A 19,918-nucleotide genomic window follows, 5' to 3' on the forward strand; every position below is an offset into this window, starting at 1 on the left:
TTTAAGATGTTCGGCGGAATGCGCTTAATAAGTATTCTTACTGATGAAATGAAGTTGTTTTGTAAGTACCCCAATCCCGGACCCCAATAATCATTAATAATAAAATTATAGCAATATAAATAATATAATTTCCTCTCTTTAATACCCACCACTTCATGTACATAATGGAAACGGGGGGGGGGGGGGGGGGGTCATCCCAATTTCTAAAGTCAGGTGGGGGTCATTAATTTTTTCCCTGCAGGATGGGGGGGGGGGTGTAGCGTGTACACTTGAGAGAATGGTTCGTCAGAGAAAGGGAGAGAGGACGAGTGGCCCAAGTAAGAGACGAGATGCGTTGAGTTCAGTGTCTAAATCACATCTGAAGTTTATTACAAACTCTACAAGTTTAAATAAGCTATAATCTACAAGTTCTCATAAAGAAGTGAATTACCTGTTACATCTGTTTAATCAATCTAGAGACATCCGTTGTAAGGATGTTTGAGGTTGTATACACGGCGTCGATCAAAGGAACTACATGTATATATAGACTACAGATTATAGTTAATAAAGGAAATGCCATTTCTATCATCAGCTCTTCATAATAAACCGAGGATGATGTCATGTGCATGATTAGTAATGAATATGACGGTTAAACTAGTAATCAACATAATTGACAATTGATGGGAGGAGTTAAACTACACGTGGTTTCCAACAGGGGGGCAGTTAATTTCCACTTCTTATCAACAAATTCCTTAGTTATATCATAAAAGCTCCCTTAGTTATATCATAAAAGTATGACTAATTTTAGGGTTTCAAAAGTTTAAATCATTTCAAGTCATATTTAACACAAATAATAATGAAACTAGCCAGAATATTGAAATAAGATGGTTCACTATACTGTCATCAGTGCTTGGAGTAATTATACAACGTCAGCCATGGGCATCATGGAACAATAAAGCTAAGATTATGGATATTTATAATCTAATAACAATAGTATGTAATACAAATACGCGTAAACAACGTATGTGCGTCAAACTGACAGGTATGAAGTGAGCGGACGATTGTGACTGTATTTTTGCAATAAAGCTTACTGATGTGTATTTTCAGTGTTCACCTCCTTCCTTTGATGTAATAATGTTCAGATTCAACGAGAATATCAATACAAACACTTGAAACCCCAGAAAATCTAGTCTGTCTCACCTTGGAGGAATTATACTGTCAGTATAATTCCTCCAAGGGCTCACTGTAGAACAACACCATGTCCCCGTACCACCGCCGTTACACGGTAGCTTCCTGGTTTACCTTACATCGACGTTGGTGGCACACTTTCAAAACGAAGCGCGAGCGCGGTGGACTGTAATCGGAAAAGAATATTGACCCGTGGTGACCTTAATCACGTGACTACATGATCAGTCAGCTGACCTTGCTTGCTTGCTAGGGTCAGCCGGCCGCCCATCACTGTACGTGTATGTACATAACAACGGAATATTGCAACAACCATATCTCTCTCAAATGTGACAGAAAAACATCGACAAGAGATTTAAATCAAGAACGTCATTCAAAAACGTCATGATTATGAAGTTGATGTAGTAACTGATGACGTCACAACTCAAGTACGTAATCTAATCAGCACCTCACGTGACGTCACCATCAATCATATTACATCGATATCGCCACAGATAAAGTCATACGTAAGTGTATTAGTGTTTACTAAGGTATGGAACAGTGTTGATTTACTGTTTGGGGACTGTCTCGGAACACATCAATGTTGGAATGTATTCACTACATTTTGATGATATATTGAATAACGTATATGTCCAATTTACCGATAGGCAATCGCAGTTTAATACAGAAGTTCACAACATTTGTCATATTTGTTGAGCCGGGCCGCAGGCCTGCAGGCAGCGCTGCTCCATATCTCGATGCTCCAGTACGCTTGTAGAAGTAAAACTATTTTCAAGATGAGTCGAGATTGAGAGCATGCGGATTGATAACAAATTCAACACAAATGTTGTTCTCTTGGGAAGGATCTGGATGTTCCTGAGTTATATGTGAGGTTCAAGCAGGGCAGGGTTAACCTCTCAATGTTTTCATGTCAGTGCACAGGGAGCAGTGAGCATATACTAGCATGTAATTGATTGATTGATCGATCGATCGATTGAGTTATTGATTGATTTATTATTTGGTTGAATGATTGATTGATCGATTTAATGACACCTCAGGCCATGGTGCTAAAACAGAGCTAGGATATTACGTATCATTTGGTAGCTTTGACTTCTTGCTCTGCAAGTTGGTAAGGGGCAGTGTCATTTTAAAACCGACGCACAAGAAATGTAATTCCTTCATTCAACTCCCCTCCCCATGGCCCAAACTTCACCAAAGGGAAACCAGATGTAAACTGAATGCCTCCCGTAAGGATGCATTTTGGGTTCCTTTGCAAATGATGTTAAAAAGTATGATGTTAAAAAGTATGATAAATGTATTGCAAGGAACAAGAAAGAAAGTTAAAGAATAAATGTCAGTCATTCAGTAATAAATGACTGACACACTTAAACTCAATGTCCAGTGTGTTAGGTGAATAGAGCCATTCATTTGAAGTGATGAAGAAATACGGAATTGGTTTAAGGGATGTAACCAGTAAAAGTATTTCCTAAATTGTTTCAGGAAATTATGACTAATAAAATATTCAAAGCCTAATCACTCTGCTTAAGGATATGGCCCATTGTTAAGGGATGAGTATGTTCAGCACATATCCTATAGTGTTTATGCATCTCAAATCAGTAGTTTATCCATTGCCGCCTGCATGTCCTTTCCTGCACAAGGAATGATAACTATCCCATGCTATTTTCTGCCTTAAATACTCTATCATTATTTCATGAATATTTGTACATTTCCACCTGGCGTAATACTTTCGCTTCGTAGTTAGGCTTTGAATAATATGATATTTAAAGCCTAATCACTCCGCTCAAGGATATTGTCTATTGTTAAGGGATGGGTATGTTCCTTGTTCCAGCAATCCCATCATTGAGCATCTGCTGTGACCTTCCTTTCATCCGTTCATACAATCTCCCATTCCTACACTCTTCCCTTTCCTTAAAAAGAGAGGCTAAAACTTTTAACGTGCGAGGTGGGTTTTTTTTGTTTTGTTTTTTTTGTTTTTGATCACTTGCAGTCAATATATACAATTTACGGCGAATTCAACCTGGATTTCTGAAAGCCAGCGTTGATATGATGGGAGGCTTTTACAGTCCCTTGAGCTACCAATGTATTATCTGTGGTTGGTGCTGGTCCCTGTCTTGGGCGCCCTCTAGCATCACCCACCAGTAAGTTGATTGAGGTTTTAAGTGGGATTTTACTGCATGTTCATTTTCGCAAGCTGAAAGGAAAAGGAACAAAAAAATTATAGCGTAACTAGAGGGCACCCCCAGACAGGACCTGCTGAGGTAGGCTACCTATAGGAAGAGGATTTTTATAGTCACCCCAATGTCTAAGGGTACTCGCGTAACAAGCACTCTCACACTGGCTCGCTTACTGTGGGACAAACTCACAAAACATTTATGTGGTCATGTGTATTTTAATATTCATTTTTTACAATTATAATAATTAGCCTTCCTTAACAATTATGTTTTCTTTTGTTTACAGTCTCTGGCGTAGTGGTCATACTCTACACAAATAAAACAGTCATTTTATCCGAGACATCGGCAACTTTTGACTTGTTAGTGGGTCTTTGCGAAGGACCATAAGGTGTGTATCTCTGGAAGGTTGTGGGCAGCTGTAGGAATTTTGTGACCTTTGCAGCAATTCTTCCTCTTCTTTGTTACCTACAAGTAACAAAATGAGATGACTGGAACTGCTGCCGAAGTCATTTGTTTTGAACTGTGCTAGTACTGCTCAAAATCTCCCAAGTTTTGGCTGTGCACTTTTCGTTGCTTGATCTACCAACAGTCAAAGAGCGTCTAGAAGTTGTGATCTTGACTCCCATGTATTGGTATGTGCCAACTCTCTTACTTTCTGCAGAGCTTCATCAGCCTTTTCCAGTTCCTCGAACATTTTCTGCACATCAGCCAGCTGTTGTTTCACCTGTGAACACACAGACGCATATATTATTATGCTAGCCACACCCTAAATGTGTACTTTACTTACTAAGCATTTTGGCATAATATTATAGACAGGTTTGGTCACTTACTAGCAGGTCCCTCTCTGACTAAAATTGCTTGCCGTCCATGCTTCCCATGAACGAAAATAATTCACATTTTTGTGGGCATGGACTGCATATATGGCACCTTGGCTCATGCTTATTCATAAACATGTTGGCACCTTGACTCATCCTAAACATATGTGTGTCCCTCGTGGACTATACGGCACCTTGACTTGTGCGTATGCATATACATGTATGTGTTGGTCCCTCACGGACAGTATGGCACCTTGGCTTGTGCCTTTTCATGCGAGCGTCCCTCACGGACATTGCAACTTTTTTCTTCCTTTTTGCACAACTGAACTGAGGTTGAACTGAGGTTCAGTAGTGCTATAGGCATCGCCCGGATGGAATATCTTTTTATGTTGCATGTGTGTCTTTTAAAATGCATGACATGGCAGGCGCCTAACATCTCTCAGTGCTTCTGTTGAGGCCATGTTTATGATGCTATCCCACCCAGCAGGGGGCCTGTGTACCTATGTGGTTTTTTTAAAATTTGAATAAAGCACCACTCCTATACCAGGTTATTTATTTCCTGTTTATAAGTGCATTCATGAATATATTAAAGGCATAACTGCCTGGTGCCAGGCACCCTATTTTGCATATGACTGGCTGTATGTTTTGGAGGTGGAGAACTTGTGGTGACTCACTAGCAAGTAATCACCAAAATATAAACATTCCCTATCTGGTTTGTTCACATACAGATGTCACATATTTGAATAATTGTGAGTGACACACAATCTAAACAGCTGTTTGAGGAGGAATTTGTCTCATTTTCAAAGGTTTTTACATTCTATGAAACAAACAGATTGATTTTCAACTAATTTGTGTATCAAGTTACCATCCTACAACATTCACAAACAATTTGTACATGATTCATGACCTGTGTGTTTCTCGGAGTACAGAAAAAATGCTGAAAACAAGACCCAGAAGCTAGTGCTCTGTACAGCAGTTTGAATTTCCCGCATTTGCATAGATTAGCCATAATCCTCTTTATATAGGGCAGTTCTGTCTTTAATGCATAAATAAGTGTGATAATCTCCCAGAAGATAAGAGATAAAGTGTTAATGTAACTGATCTCTTGCCAATTATAAAATTAGGGGTGTTTTAATTTAGATAAGTAATTTCACTATGGAATAGTGACAGTAAGATAACAGAATTTGTTCAATGTTGCAGGTCTGTATGATGAGCCAGTGAACTGAAAATTACTATACCATGTCAAGTTGTAGCAGTAAAATTACTAATCAAGAAAATTCACAAGACTTAGTACAAAAGGAGAGAGATGAGACTACGGAGACATTGAGTGATGCTGAATCCCCAGAAATTACACCTAAAAGCAATGAAATGAATATTTCATTCTGTGGCTGTGGTTTTCTTGGTATTTATCATGTTGGTGTAGCTGCCTGTCTTGTAAAACATGGTGAGAAGTTTTTACCACATATCAAACGATATGCAGGGGCATCAGCAGGTTCACTAGCGGCTGCAGCAATGGCATTGTTGCCTGATAAGATGGAAGTAAGTAGTTTTGTGATACAGCAATGGAATTGTGTGGGTTTCTTGGTCATAAGTAAACAATAGCATGCAGTTTGTGTAAAAGTTGGTTGGGTGCTCCCAAGATTTGCAAGACAGTAACAAACTTAATTATTAATAAAGAAAATACTGGACATACTGCAACTAGACACAGACATAATGTGACTAGACACGGACATACTGTAACTAGACAGACATACTGCAACTAGACACAGACATACTGTGACTAGACACGGATATACTGTAACTAGACAGACATGCTGCAACTAGACACAGACATACTGTGACTAGACACGGATATACTGCAACTAGACACAAACATACTGTAACTAGACACAGACATAATGTGACTAGACACATATACTGCAACTAGACACAGATATACTGCAACTAGACACAGACATAATGTGACTAGACACAGACATAATGTGACTTGACACGGACATAATGTGACTAGACACGGACATAATGTGACTAGACACAGACATACTGCAACTAGACACAGACATACTGTGACTAGACACAGACATACTGCAACTAGACACAGACATAATGTGACTAGACACAGACATACTGTAACTAGACAGACATACTGCAACTAGACACAGACATAATGTGACTAGACACAGACATAATGTGACTTGACACGGACATACTGTGACTTGACACGGACATACTGTGACTTGACACAGACATACTGTAACTAAACACAGACATACTGTAACTAGACACGGACATACTGTGACTAGACACAGACATACTGCAACTAGACACAGACATAATGTGACTAGACACAGACATACTGTAACTAGACAGACATACTGCAACTAGACACAGACATAATGTGACTAGACACAGACATAATGTGACTTGACACGGACATACTGTGACTTGACACGGACATAATGTGACTAGACACGGACATAATGTGACTAGACACAGACATACTGTAACTAGACAGACATACTGCAACTAGACACAGACATAATGTGACTTGACACGGACATACTGTGACTTGACACGGACATAATGTGACTAGACACGGACATAATGTGACTAGACACAGACATACTGCAACTAGACAGACATACTGCAACTAGACAGACATACTGCAACTAAACACAGACATACTGTAACTAGACAGACATGCTGCAACTAGACAGACATGCTGCAACTAGACAGACATGCTGCAACTAGACAGACATACTGCAACTAAACACATACATACTGCAACTATAGACATACATGCTGCAACTAGACAGACATACTGCAACTAGACAGACATACTGTAACTAAACACAGACATACTGTAACTAAACACAGACATACTGCAACTAGACCAGACATACTGCAACTAGACCAGACATGCTGCAACTAGACAAAGACATACTGCAACTATAGACAGACATGCTGCAACTAAACAGACATGCTGCAACTAAACACACATGCTGCAACTAAACACAGACATACTGCAACTAAACACATGCTACAACTAGACACAGACATACTGCAACTAGACACAGACATACTGCAACTAGACACATACATACTGCAACTATAGACATACATGCTGCAACTAGACAGACATACTGCAACTAGACACAGATATACTGCAACTAGACACAGATATACTGTAACTAGACAGACATACTGTAACTAGACAGACATGCTGCAACTAGACAGACATACTGCAACTAGACAGACATACTGTAACTAGACAGACATGCTGCAACTAGACACAGATATACTGCAACTAGACACAGACATACTGCAACTAGACACAGGCATACTGTAACTAGACAGACATGCTGCAACTAGACAGACATACTGCAACTAGACAGACATACTGTAACTAGACAGACATGCTGCAACTAGACAGACATGCTGCAACTAGACAGACATACTGCAACTAGACACAGACATACTGCAACTAGACACAGACATACTGTAACTAGACAGACATGCTGCAACTAGACAGACATGCTGCAACTAGACAACAAGACATACTGTAACTAGACAACTAGACACAGACATACTGCAACTAGACACAGACATACTGCAACTAGACACAGACATGCTGCAACTAGACAGACATACTGTAACTAGACACGGACATACTGTGACTAGACACAGACATGCTGCAACTAGACACAGATATACTGCAACTAGACACAGACATAATGTGACTAGACACAGACATAATGTGACTTGACACGGACATACTGCAACTAGACACAGACATACTGCAACTAGACCAGACATACTGTAACTAGACACAGACATACTGTAACTAGACACGGACATACTGTAACTAGACAGACATACTGCAACTAGACCAGACATGCTGCAACTAGACCAGACATACTGTAACTAGACACAGACATACTGTAACTAGACACAGACATACTGTAACTAGACCAGACATGCTGCAACTAAACACAGACATACTGTAACTAGACACAGACATACTGCAACTAGACCAGACATGCTGCAACTAGACAAAGACATACTGCAACTATAGACAGACATGCTGCAACTAAACAGATATGCTGCAACTAAACAGACATGCTGCAACTAAACACACATGCTGCAACTAAACACAGACATACTGCAACTAAACACATGCTACAACTAGACACAGACATACTGCAACTAGACACAGACATACTGCAACTAGACACATACATACTGCAACTATAGACATACATGCTGCAACTAGACAGACATACTGCAACTAGACACAGACATACTGCAACTAGACACAGACATACTGTAACTAGACAGACATACTGTAACTAGACAGACATGCTGCAACTAGACAGACATACTGCAACTAGACAGACATACTGTAACTAGACAGACATGCTGCAACTAGACACAGATATACTGCAACTAGACACAGACATACTGCAACTAGACACAGGCATACTGTAACTAGACAGACATGCTGCAACTAGACAGACATACTGCAACTAGACAGACATACTGTAACTAGACAGACATGCTGCAACTAGACAGACATGCTGCAACTAGACAGACATACTGCAACTAGACACAGACATACTGCAACTAGACACAGACATACTGTAACTAGACAGACATGCTGCAACTAGACAGACATGCTGCAACTAGACAACAAGACATACTGTAACTAGACAACTAGACACAGACATACTGCAACTAGACACAGACATACTGTAACTAGACACAGACATACTGTAACTAGACACGGACATGCTGCAACTAGACAGACATGCTGCAACTAGACAGACATGCTGCAACTAGACACAGACATACTGTAACTAGACACAGACATGCTGCAACTAGACAGACATGCTGCAACTAGACACAGACATACTGTAACTAGACACAGACATGCTGCAACTAGACAGACATGCTGCAACTAGACACAGACATACTGTAACTAGACACGGACATGCTGCAACTAGACAGACATGCTGCAACTAGACACAGACATACTGTAACTAGACACAGACATGCTGCAACTAGACAGACATGCTGCAACTAGACACAGACATACTGTAATTAGACACAGACATGCTGCAACTAGACACATGCTGCAACTAGACACAGACATACTGCAACTAGACACAGACATACTGTAACTAGACAGACATGCTGCAACTAGACAGACATGCTGCAACTAGACACAGACATACTGTAACTAGACACAGACATACTGCAACTAGACACAGACATACTGCAACTAGACACAGACATACTGTAACTAGACAGACATACTGCAACTAGACACAGACATACTGCAACTAGACACAGACATACTGCAACTAGACACAGACATACTGCAACTAGACACAGACATACTGTAACTAGACAGTCATACTGCAACTAGACACAGACATGCTGCAACTAGACAGACATGCTGCAACTAGACACAGACATACTGCAACTAGACACAGACATACTGTAACTAGACACAGACATACTGTAACTAGACAGACATACTGTAACTAGACACATACATGCTGCAACTAGACACAGACATACTGCAACTAGACACAGACATACTGCAACTAGACACAGACATACTGCAACTAGACACAGACATACTGTAACTAGACAGACATGCTGCAACTAGACAGACATGCTGCAACTAGACACAGACATACTGTAACTAGACAGACATGCTGCAACTAGACACAGACATACTGCAACTAGACACAGACATACTGCAACTAGACACAGACATGCTGCAACTAGACAGACATACTGTAACTAGACACAGACATACTGCAACTAGACACAGACATACTGCAACTAGACAGACATACTGCAACTAGACACATACATGCTGCAACTAGACAGACATACTGTAACTAGACACAGACATACTGCAACTAGACACAGACATACTGCAACTAGACACAGACATACTGCAACCAGACAGACATACTGTAACTAGACAGACATGCTGCAACTAGACAGACATGCTGCAACTAGACACAGACATACTGCAACTAGACACAGACATACTGCAACTAGACACAGACATACTGTAACTAGACAGACATGCTGCAACTAGACAGACATGCTGCAACTAGACAGACATGCTGCAACTAGACAGACATGCTGCAACTAGACAGACATACTGTAACTAGACAGACATGCTGCAACTAGACACAGACATGCTGCAACTAGACACAGACATACTGCAACTAGACACAGACATGCTGCAACTAGACAAGGACATGCAGGTGCCAATGTTTTGATTTATAGAAAATTTAGCAAGAAACTATTCATGCAATCTTGCTATCTCAAAATGAAGAATGTCCAATTTGTTATTGGTTTCTGTGGTTGTATAAAAACAAAAGTCAGTGAAAACTAACATGAAATTGACAGTAGCAGTAAAATGTAAATTTAAGTAATTGTATAAAATTTAGATTCCGTGTCCCCAATGTTTGCCTTCCACAAATTGCTGCTATATACTCTTGATTAATAGTATGTGAGTTAATTATTAGAAGATAAATAAATAAAGGTATTATTACATCATATGTACCAGTGATTACTTGCACTGGTGTGTGTGCATGCATGCTAGTGGTATTATTACATCATATGTACCAGTGATTACTTGCACTGGGGTGTGTGCATGCATGCTAGTGGTATTATTACATCATATGTACCAGTGATTACTTGCACTGGGGTGTGTGCATGCATGCTAGTGGTATTATTACATCATATGTACCAGTGATTACTTATACTGGTGTGTGTGCATGCATGCTAGTGGTATTATTACATATGTACCAGTGATTACTTATACTGGTGTGTGTGCATGCATGCTAGTGGTATTATTACATTATGTACCAGTGATTACTTGCTCTGGTGTGTGTGTGTGCATACTAGTGGTATTATTACATATGTACCAGTGATTACTTGCACTGGTGTGTGTGTGTGTGTGTGTGTGTGTGTGTGTGTGTGTGTGTGTGTGTGTGTGTGTGTGTGTGTGTGTGTGTGTGTGTGTGTGTGTGTGTGTGTGTATACTAGTGGTATTATTACGTATGTACCAGTGATTACTTGCACTGGTGTGTGTGTGTGCATACTAGTGGTATTATCATATGTACCAGTGATTACTTGCACTGGTGTGTGTGTGTGTGTGTGTGTGCGCACTAGTGGTATAACTCAATGGTTATTAGGCCAATGACATGGTTTAACATGGTTACCTATTTGTATCATGTATGTATGCATGAGAGGCAGAGTCTACATCATTCTGCTGGGGAACTAACGAGTTGGTAGCGATCTCAAATTTGTGTCACCCGTCAATCTTATTCCAGGACCTTTTACGTAATAAATTATGATATTATTAATTGTCTTAAGATTCAAACTGAAATGGATTCTTTAGATTTTTTCCCCATTTACCTCGAATGGTACATACATGTATGTTAATGATATACAAATTATGTATGTATGTATGTATGTATGTATGTATGTATGTATGTATGTATGTATGTATGTATGTATGTATGTATCTATCTATGTATGTATGTATGTATGTATGTATGTATGTATGTATGTATGTATGTATGTATGTATGTATGTATGTATGTATGTATGTATGTATGTATGTATGTTATTATTAGTCCCCGCGGACGAAGTCCGGAACGGGGACTTATGGATTGGGTTCCGTCTGTCCGTCCGTGCGTCTGTGCGTCCGTGTGTACGTCCGTCCGTCCGCAGCCGTTTCTTGGAGATGCCTGTACCGATTTTTTTCAAACTTGGTACAGGGGCAACATGCTATGGCATACATATGCACGTCAATTTGTTTTATGATACAATCCAATATGGCCGCCTAGCAGCCATTTTGTTTGCGAATTTTCCCTGTCTAAAGCCATAACTCAGACATGCTCCCACAGATCTCATTCAGAGTTGGTATTAGGACAGTGTTCTATGGCATATATGTGCATATTCATTGTTGTCATGATACGATCCAATATGGCCGCCTGGCAGCCATTTTATTTGTGAATTTTCATGTCCAAAGCCATAACTTAGACATGCTTGAACAGATCTCATTCAAAGTTGGTATTAGGACAGTGTTCTATGACATACATGTGCATATCCATTTTTGTCATGATACGATCCAATATGGCTGCCTGGCAGCCATTTTGTTTGTGAATTTTCCATGTCCAAAGCCATAACTCAGACATGCTTGAACAGATCTCATTCAGAGTTGGTATTAGGACAGTGTTCTATGACATACATTTGCATATCCATTTTCATATTGATATGATCCCCCATACTTGACCAATCCTTTATTGTTGTAGGCATGTTCCATGTCCGACAAGCAGACACAACATATCTAAGTCTGTTTGATTTAGGTTCACAAGTGTTGTTGCGTGATCAGAGTAGTGCTAATTCCTTAAAACCCAATCATAGCGGGGACTATGTCATTCTCAATGGCTTGTTATTATAGACTTTAATTCGGACAGTGACGTCCATATAAATATATGTTACAGAAAAGCTACATGACTGATGTTCTTAAATATAAGAATCTTAACCTATAAATTAAACAAAAAGTAACTTGTCCCATAATTCCACCATATGGGATCTAAAATACAGTAAATCACATGTACATCTAATTATGCTGTTACAACTTACTGAAAGTCGTCTTCTCAAACTAAACACTTGCTTTCTCATCAGGGCATCAAACGTATACATCCTATTCGATACGAACATAGAACTTGCACTACTTTGTTTATCATAACCTAACAATAGGCGTGCAGCATTGTTATATGCAACTTTGAATTTTCTCATTATCCTTTCCGTATGAATGAGCCATAGTGGCCCTCCATACAACTGGTAGCAGTATGCTTTAAACAAAATACACTTCACATTAAAGGTACATTTTGAGAATTTTCTCATAAGTATGTATGTATGTATGTATGTATGTGTGTGTATGTATATATGTATGTATGTATGTATGTATGTATGTATGTATGTATGTATGTATGTATGTATGTATGTATGTATGTATGTATGTATGTATGTACATGTATGTATGTATGTATGTATGTATCTGTGTGTGTGTGCATGTGTGTATGTGTGCATGTATGTGTGTGTACGTACGTACATACATACTATGTATGTATGTATGTATGTATGTATGTATGTATGTATGTATGTATGTATGTATGTATGTATGTATGTATGTATGTATGTATGTATGTATGTATGTATGTATGGTAATTTACATGTATGTAAACAGACTTTATAAGAAACTAGATGAGGACTACTAGATTTCCAAGCAGGACTAGGGGATTTCAATTTCCACCTGTCCTGGTCTAAGACGTTTTGACAAGAATTTTTAACATCATTCTGTAATTAGTCATGCTACTATTCCAATGGTGTTGTTTTCTATAAAGATAATCACAGACATATTATAACGAGGAACACTAATCACTATAAACACTTTTACAGGAATGTAAGGATTTTACATTTAAAATGGCTGAAGAAACCCGATCCAAACCTCTTGGAGCTCTAACACCAGGCTATAATCTGTCAGCTAAACTACGTGACTGGATTGAGGAGTTTTTACCACAAAATGCACATGAATTAGCGACTGATAAAGTATTCATATCAGTTACTTGTCTGCGTGGAAAGAAAAATCAATTGATTTCTAAATATGAAACAAGAGAAGACCTTATACAAGTAAGTCCATGAGATGTGTAATACAAGTAAGTCTATGAGATGTGTAATACAAGTAAGTCCATGAGATGTGTAATACAAGTAAGTCTATGAGATGTGTAATACAAGTAAGTCTATGAGATGTGTAATACAAGTAAGTCTATGAGATGTGTAATACAAGTAAGTCCATGAGATGTGTAATACAAGTAAGTCTATGAGATGTGTAATACAAGTAAGTCCATGAGATGTGTAATACAACTTACAAGTAAGTCCTCCATGAGATGTGTAATACAAGTAAGTCTATGAGATGTGTAATACAAGTAAGTCCATGAGATGTGTAATACAAGTAAGTCTATGAGATGTGTAATACAACTTACAAGTAAGTCCTCCATGAGATGTGTAATACAAGTAAGTCCATGAGATGTGTAATACAAGTAAGTCTATGAGATGTGTAATACAAGTAAGTCCATGAGATGTGTAATACAAGTAAGTCCATGAGATGTGTAATACAAGTAAGTCTATGAGATGTGTAATACAAGTAAGTCCATGAGATGTGTAATACAAGTAAGTCCATGAGATGTGTAATACAAGTAAGTCTATGAGATGTGTAATACAAGTAAGTCCATGAGATGTGTAATACAAGTAAGTCTATGAGATGTGTAATACAAGTAAGTATATGAGATGTGTAATACAAGTAAGTCCATGAGATGTGTAATACAAGTAAGTCTATGAGATGTGTAATACAAGTAATTCCATGAGATGTGTAATACAAGTAAGTCTATGAGATGTGGTATACAAGTAAGTCTATGAGATGTGTAAAGTCCATGAGATGTGTAATAGAAGTAAGTCTATGAGATATGTAATACAAGTAAGTCTATGAGATGTGTGATACAAGTAAGTCCATATAGTTATAGATTATGAGTTAGTTGTGTGGAGTTAGGAGATATTGAGTTAACTATATGGAGTTAAGAAATGGTGAGTTAACTTTAAAGTGTACATGCAAAGGTACATACTTTTTTTCGTAATTATGTTTATTTTGCCATAAAAATAAATGAAATTGCATTCATACCTCTAAATATTGCGCGCATTGGCAAGAAAGTCGCAAAAATACTTGCCCCCTTAATCCCCTGTGCTTCGACTAACTTCGGCACCGCAACCAGCTCACGAAAGGTGCCGATGTCCCACGTGTTACAAAAGCCTTCTAAGCCTTTGTGTAATGTTTACTTATGAATTACTAATTACGCTTGCCATATAGTATTATCTGTAACTGTACATATTGTGGTGTACCAGTTTAGTCTTCCGACAACAATGGTTCATTGGTGTTTTGTCGGCAGCACCCGCAGTGAAACATCACCCTACACACATTTCCGAGTGATATAACTGAGTAGGTAATAATGGGTGAAGGCAGTTGAAATCACGTAAAAACTGGACAGTGACGCCATACAGTGTAGTGAAAGTCGGTAAATGTTACCGGGGCCGGGGTTCTCCACGCCACCGGTGTAGCCATGATCAAAGCGAAAAAAGGAAGACAAATAAAATAATTTGAAATGATGTTTGCAAGAAAGCAAGTTAGCTTCATAAAATATTTTCATTACGATAGCATTTGTTTTTAAACAATGCGTAGTCCGATTGTATGTTTTGATTTCCATGTTGCTGGGAGTCGATCGTTTTCATTGTGATACATCACATACATCGTCGAAATCATATCAAAGTAAAAAGACGCAACGCTCATTATAATGTTGCTATTTTTGTTTCCATTGTTTTGTCTACATGAACAATTACTGTGTCATGCCAATCACATGTCAAAAGTGGATGGACACAGCAAAGTACAGTCAGCACTAAGCTTCATGCTCCCAGGTCAAATAACTTCCACAACGTAAGACATGTCTATCCATAAAAAACTCAAACAAAAATGGTCGGAGACAATACACCACAGTACGGCCGGCTTCAGTGAACATGGGCCATGCTTTGAAAGAAGATGAAACCACTTCATGTCACTGTGTGGATGGTAATGAACGCAGTAAAAAATGAAATAAAGTACGTGTACACATAGCTTTCAAGAGGGACGGTTATCCAACAAAACGTTCTGCTCTAACGAATTTGTGGGTCTACTTTCGCGAAGATTTTGAATGGTCATAGATTGAATGTACTGTTACAACACGCTACATTTGAACAACTTGAGAGAATATTATGGGGAACTCTTGAAGCCATTCTCATTCTCTGTATGTTTGATGGGTATGGAAATAGTACATAATTTTCGTTTCGATTACATTGTCTGCAGGAGCTGTTTTCCACCCATTGAATAGTTATGTCAACAAAGAATGCTGATAACAGCATCCACTTTATGTAAACAACACGGCTTCACTCGGACATACTCATTCACTGCCAGAGGAACTATCGTTACTGCTAGCGGTCGGTTCGAATGAATTTGGCTAAATCACACCATCAGATGTTAATGCTGGAGTGTATTGCTCTACGCTTGAGGAATCTGATCAATATTCAACGTCGGGTTCTGGCGAAAACGGGTTTTGAAGTTGACCTTCTGGTTCGACCATAATGGCTTTGCATGTAAAGATACACTGACGAATGCGTTTGTGTTCCCGAAGTGACGTCATAAAGTTCCAAATCCTGTCCTATCCATATGCAAATGAGAGGTACTTACCTGAAGGTGCTCTGTGGCTGAGCCAAGAGTGCCTCATTTTTCGCGCAATTTCTCGTGTTAGAATTATATTGTACTATTACAAACCCGATTTCCTTTATTTTTATGGCAAAATAAACATAATTACGAAAAAAAGTATGTACCTTTGCATGTACACTTTAAAGAGTTAATAGGTAATGAGTCAACTGTGTGGAGTTAAGAGATAATGAGTTAACTGTATAGAGTTAATAGATTATAAGTTAGGTGTATAGAGTTAATAGATTATAAGTTAGGTGTATAGAGTTAATAGATTATAAGTTAGGTGTATAGAGTTAATAGATTATAAGTTAGGTGTATAGAGTTGATAGATTATAAGTTAGGTGTATAGAGTTAATATATTATAAGTTAACTGTATAGAGTTAATAGATTATAAGTTAGGTGTATAGAGTTAATAGATTATAAGTTAGGTGTATAGAGTTAATAGATTAACTTTGGTAAGTTTTCATTTTAATAACTGATGCAGGTATTGTAAAGTAGCCTGTTTGTTGGATGTTAAATATAATTAATGTGTATGTTTGTTTTTTATAGGCTCTTCTCTGTTCTTGCCATATTCCTTATTATGTGGATAGAAAATATCCAGAATTTCAAGGCCAAGTGAGTAAATTGGTGAAAAATGATACATTTTATATGTAGCTACAATGTTCATGCAAATTAGCTTTAAATATAGAACAATCTGTAGGGGTGGAAAGGGTGAGGTCACTGTTAGATTACAGAATAATTTGTAGGGGTGTATGGGGTGAGATCACTGTGAAACTATAGATTCATTTGTAGGGGTGTATGGGGTGAGATCACTGTCAGACTATAGATTCATTTGTAGGGGTGTATGGGGTGAGATCACTGAAGCTATAGATTCATTTGTAGGGGTGTATGGGGTGAGATCACTGTCAAACTATATAATAATTTGTAGGGTTGTATGGGGTGAGGTCACTGTCAGACTATAGAATAATTTACAGGGGTGTTTGGGGTGAGATCACTGTCAGACTATATAATAATTTGTAAGGGTGTATGGGGTGAAATCACTGTCAAACTATAGATTCATTTGTAGGGGTGTATGGGGTGAGATCACTGTGAAACTATAGAATAATTTGTAGGGGTGTATGGGGTGAGATCACTGTCAAACTATATAATAATTTGTAGGGGTGTATGGGGTGAGATCACTGTCAGACTACAGAATAATCTGTAGGGGTGTATGGGGTGAGATCACTGAAGCTATAGATTCATTTGTAGGGGTGTATGGGGTGAGATCACTGTCAGACTATAGAATAATTTGTAGGGGTGTATGGGGTGAGATCACTGTCAGACTATATAATAATTTGTAGGGGTGTATGGGGTGAGATCACTGTCAGACTATATAATAATTTGTAGGGGTGTATGGGGTGAGATCACTGTGAGACTATAGAATAATTTATAGAGGTGTATGGGGGGGGGGGGAGATCGCTGTCAAAGTATTGTTAAAGTCACGTAGATATCTTATACGTCAGAGAAATCTGGGAAGCGTAGAATCCTCAGATGTGATGTGAGCCATGCAATATGCCTGAGATATCAGATCAGTGAATCAGAACACACCTTGTCTGCAATTGAAAGAACATAGATATAGCAGTATGCATGAGTGCAGTCATCTACAAACGTTGTGTCTATATTTATTGGAATAATTGTTTTCTGATTTTCACTCCTAGAAATATTTTGATGGTGGCTATTCAGATAACTTGCCCCTGTTTCCTGGAAGCTGCACAATCCAAGTATCTCCATTTTCTGGAAGTCAGGATATTTGTCCCAAAGACAGAAAGGGATTGGATTTATATGCCAAAGTCATCAATCAATTCTTTAAGATTAGTACGCAGAATATATGGAGAACAAAGCATGCTCTCTTCCCCCCAAAGTCAGGAATGCTAGAATTGTATTACAGATGTGGTTATCAGGATGCACAGAGATTTCTCAGTCAAGCCAAGTACTTTGATGAAGATTATGTTGAACCTGCTAAGTGTAAGACTGACACGACAGTATCTTATGAGACTACACTTTAAGTCAATCAATGAATCACTAGATTGTATGAATAGAACACTGTCTAATGAGACTACACTTTAAGTCAATCAATGAATCACTAGATTGTATGAATAGAACACTGTCTAATGAGACTACACTTTGAGTCAATCAGTGAATCACTAGATTGTATGAATAGAACACTCTAATGAGACTACACTTTGAGTCAATCAGTGAATCACTAGATTGTATGAATAGAACACTGTCTAATGAGACTACACTTTGAGTCAATCAGTGAATCACTAGATTGTATGAATAGAACACTGTCTAATGAGACTACACTTTGAGTCAATCAGTGAATCACTAGATTGTATGAATAGAACACTGTCTAATGAGACTACACTTTGAGTCAATCAGTGAATCACTAGATTGTATGAATAGAACACTGTCTAATGAGACTACACTTTGAGTCAATCAGTGAATCACTAGATTGTATGAATAGAACACTGTCTAATGAGACTACACTTTGAGTCAATCAGTGAATCACTAGATTGTATGAATAGAACACTGTCTAATGAGACTACACTTTGAGTCAATCAGTGAATCACTAGATTGTATGAATAGAACACTGTCTAATGAGACTACACTTTGAGTCAATCAATGAATCACTAGATTGTATGAATAGAACACTGTCTAATGAGACTACACTTTGAGTCAATCAATGAATCACTAGATTGTATGAATAGAACACTGTCTAATGAGACTACACTTTGAGTCAATCAGTGAATCACTAGATTGTATGAATAAAACACTGTCTAATGAGACTACACTTTGAGTCAATCAGTGAATCACTAGATTGTATGAATAGAACACTGTCTAATGAGACTACACTTTGAGTCAATCAATGAATCACTAGATTGTATGAATACAACACTGTATAATGAGACTACACTTTGAGTCAATCAGTGAATCACTAGATTGTATGAATAGAACACTGTCTAATGAGACTACACTTTGAGTCAATCAGTGAATCACTAGATTGTATGAATAGAACACTGTCTAATGAGACTACACTTTGAGTAAATCAGTGAATCACTAGATTGTATGAATAGAACACTGTCTAATGAGACTACACTTTGAGTCAATCAGTGAATCACTAGATTGTATGAATAGAACACTGTCTAATGAGACTACACTTTGAGTAAATCAGTGAATCACTAGATTGTATGAATAGAACACTGTCTAATGAGAGTACACTTTGAGTCAATCAATGAATCACTAGATTGTATGAATAGAACACTGTCTAATGAGACTACACTTTGAGTCAATCAGTGAATCACTAGATTGTATGAATAGAACACTGTCTAATGAGACTACAC

At 38.2% G+C, this 19,918-nt stretch overlaps 1 protein-coding gene across 3 annotated transcripts; it reads left to right on the forward strand.

The window, feature by feature from the left end:
- Positions 1-1,403: 1,403 nt before the first annotated feature.
- Positions 1,404-18,673, forward strand: LOC144444924 (patatin-like phospholipase domain-containing protein 4). 3 transcript variants are annotated; one of them, XM_078134475.1, is made up of 6 exons: positions 1,404-1,694; positions 3,622-3,723; positions 5,351-5,689; positions 13,655-13,885; positions 17,088-17,153; positions 18,236-18,673. In XM_078134475.1, exons 3-6 carry the CDS (start codon positions 5,390-5,392, stop codon positions 18,581-18,583), a joined length of 945 nt encoding a protein of 314 aa, XP_077990601.1. In that variant the 5' UTR covers positions 1,404-1,694; positions 3,622-3,723; positions 5,351-5,389; the 3' UTR covers positions 18,584-18,673. The 3 variants fall into 3 exon arrangements, with proteins under 3 accessions (XP_077990601.1, XP_077990600.1, XP_077990602.1); XM_078134474.1 differs by having other exon boundaries at positions 1,404-1,670; XM_078134476.1 differs by lacking the exon at positions 3,622-3,723 and having other exon boundaries at positions 1,654-1,670.
- The last annotated feature ends 1,245 nt before the right edge of the window (positions 18,674-19,918 follow it).

Source organism: Glandiceps talaboti, chromosome 13, assembly GCF_964340395.1.
Source record: "Glandiceps talaboti chromosome 13, keGlaTala1.1, whole genome shotgun sequence".
Classification (NCBI taxonomy): Eukaryota; Metazoa; Hemichordata; class Enteropneusta; family Spengelidae; genus Glandiceps; species Glandiceps talaboti.

Excerpts from the sequence above, each read along its gene's own strand:
- LOC144444924 (XM_078134475.1), top strand. The coding sequence starts at position 5,390 with ATGTCAAGTTGTAGCAGTAAAATTACTAATCAAGAAAATTCACAAGAC. Across the intron at positions 5,690-13,654 it reads TGTTGCCTGATAAGATGGAA|GAATGTAAGGATTTTACATT; the intron begins GTAAGTAGTTTT and ends ACACTTTTACAG. Across the intron at positions 17,154-18,235 it reads ATCCAGAATTTCAAGGCCAA|AAATATTTTGATGGTGGCTA; the intron begins GTGAGTAAATTG and ends TTTCACTCCTAG.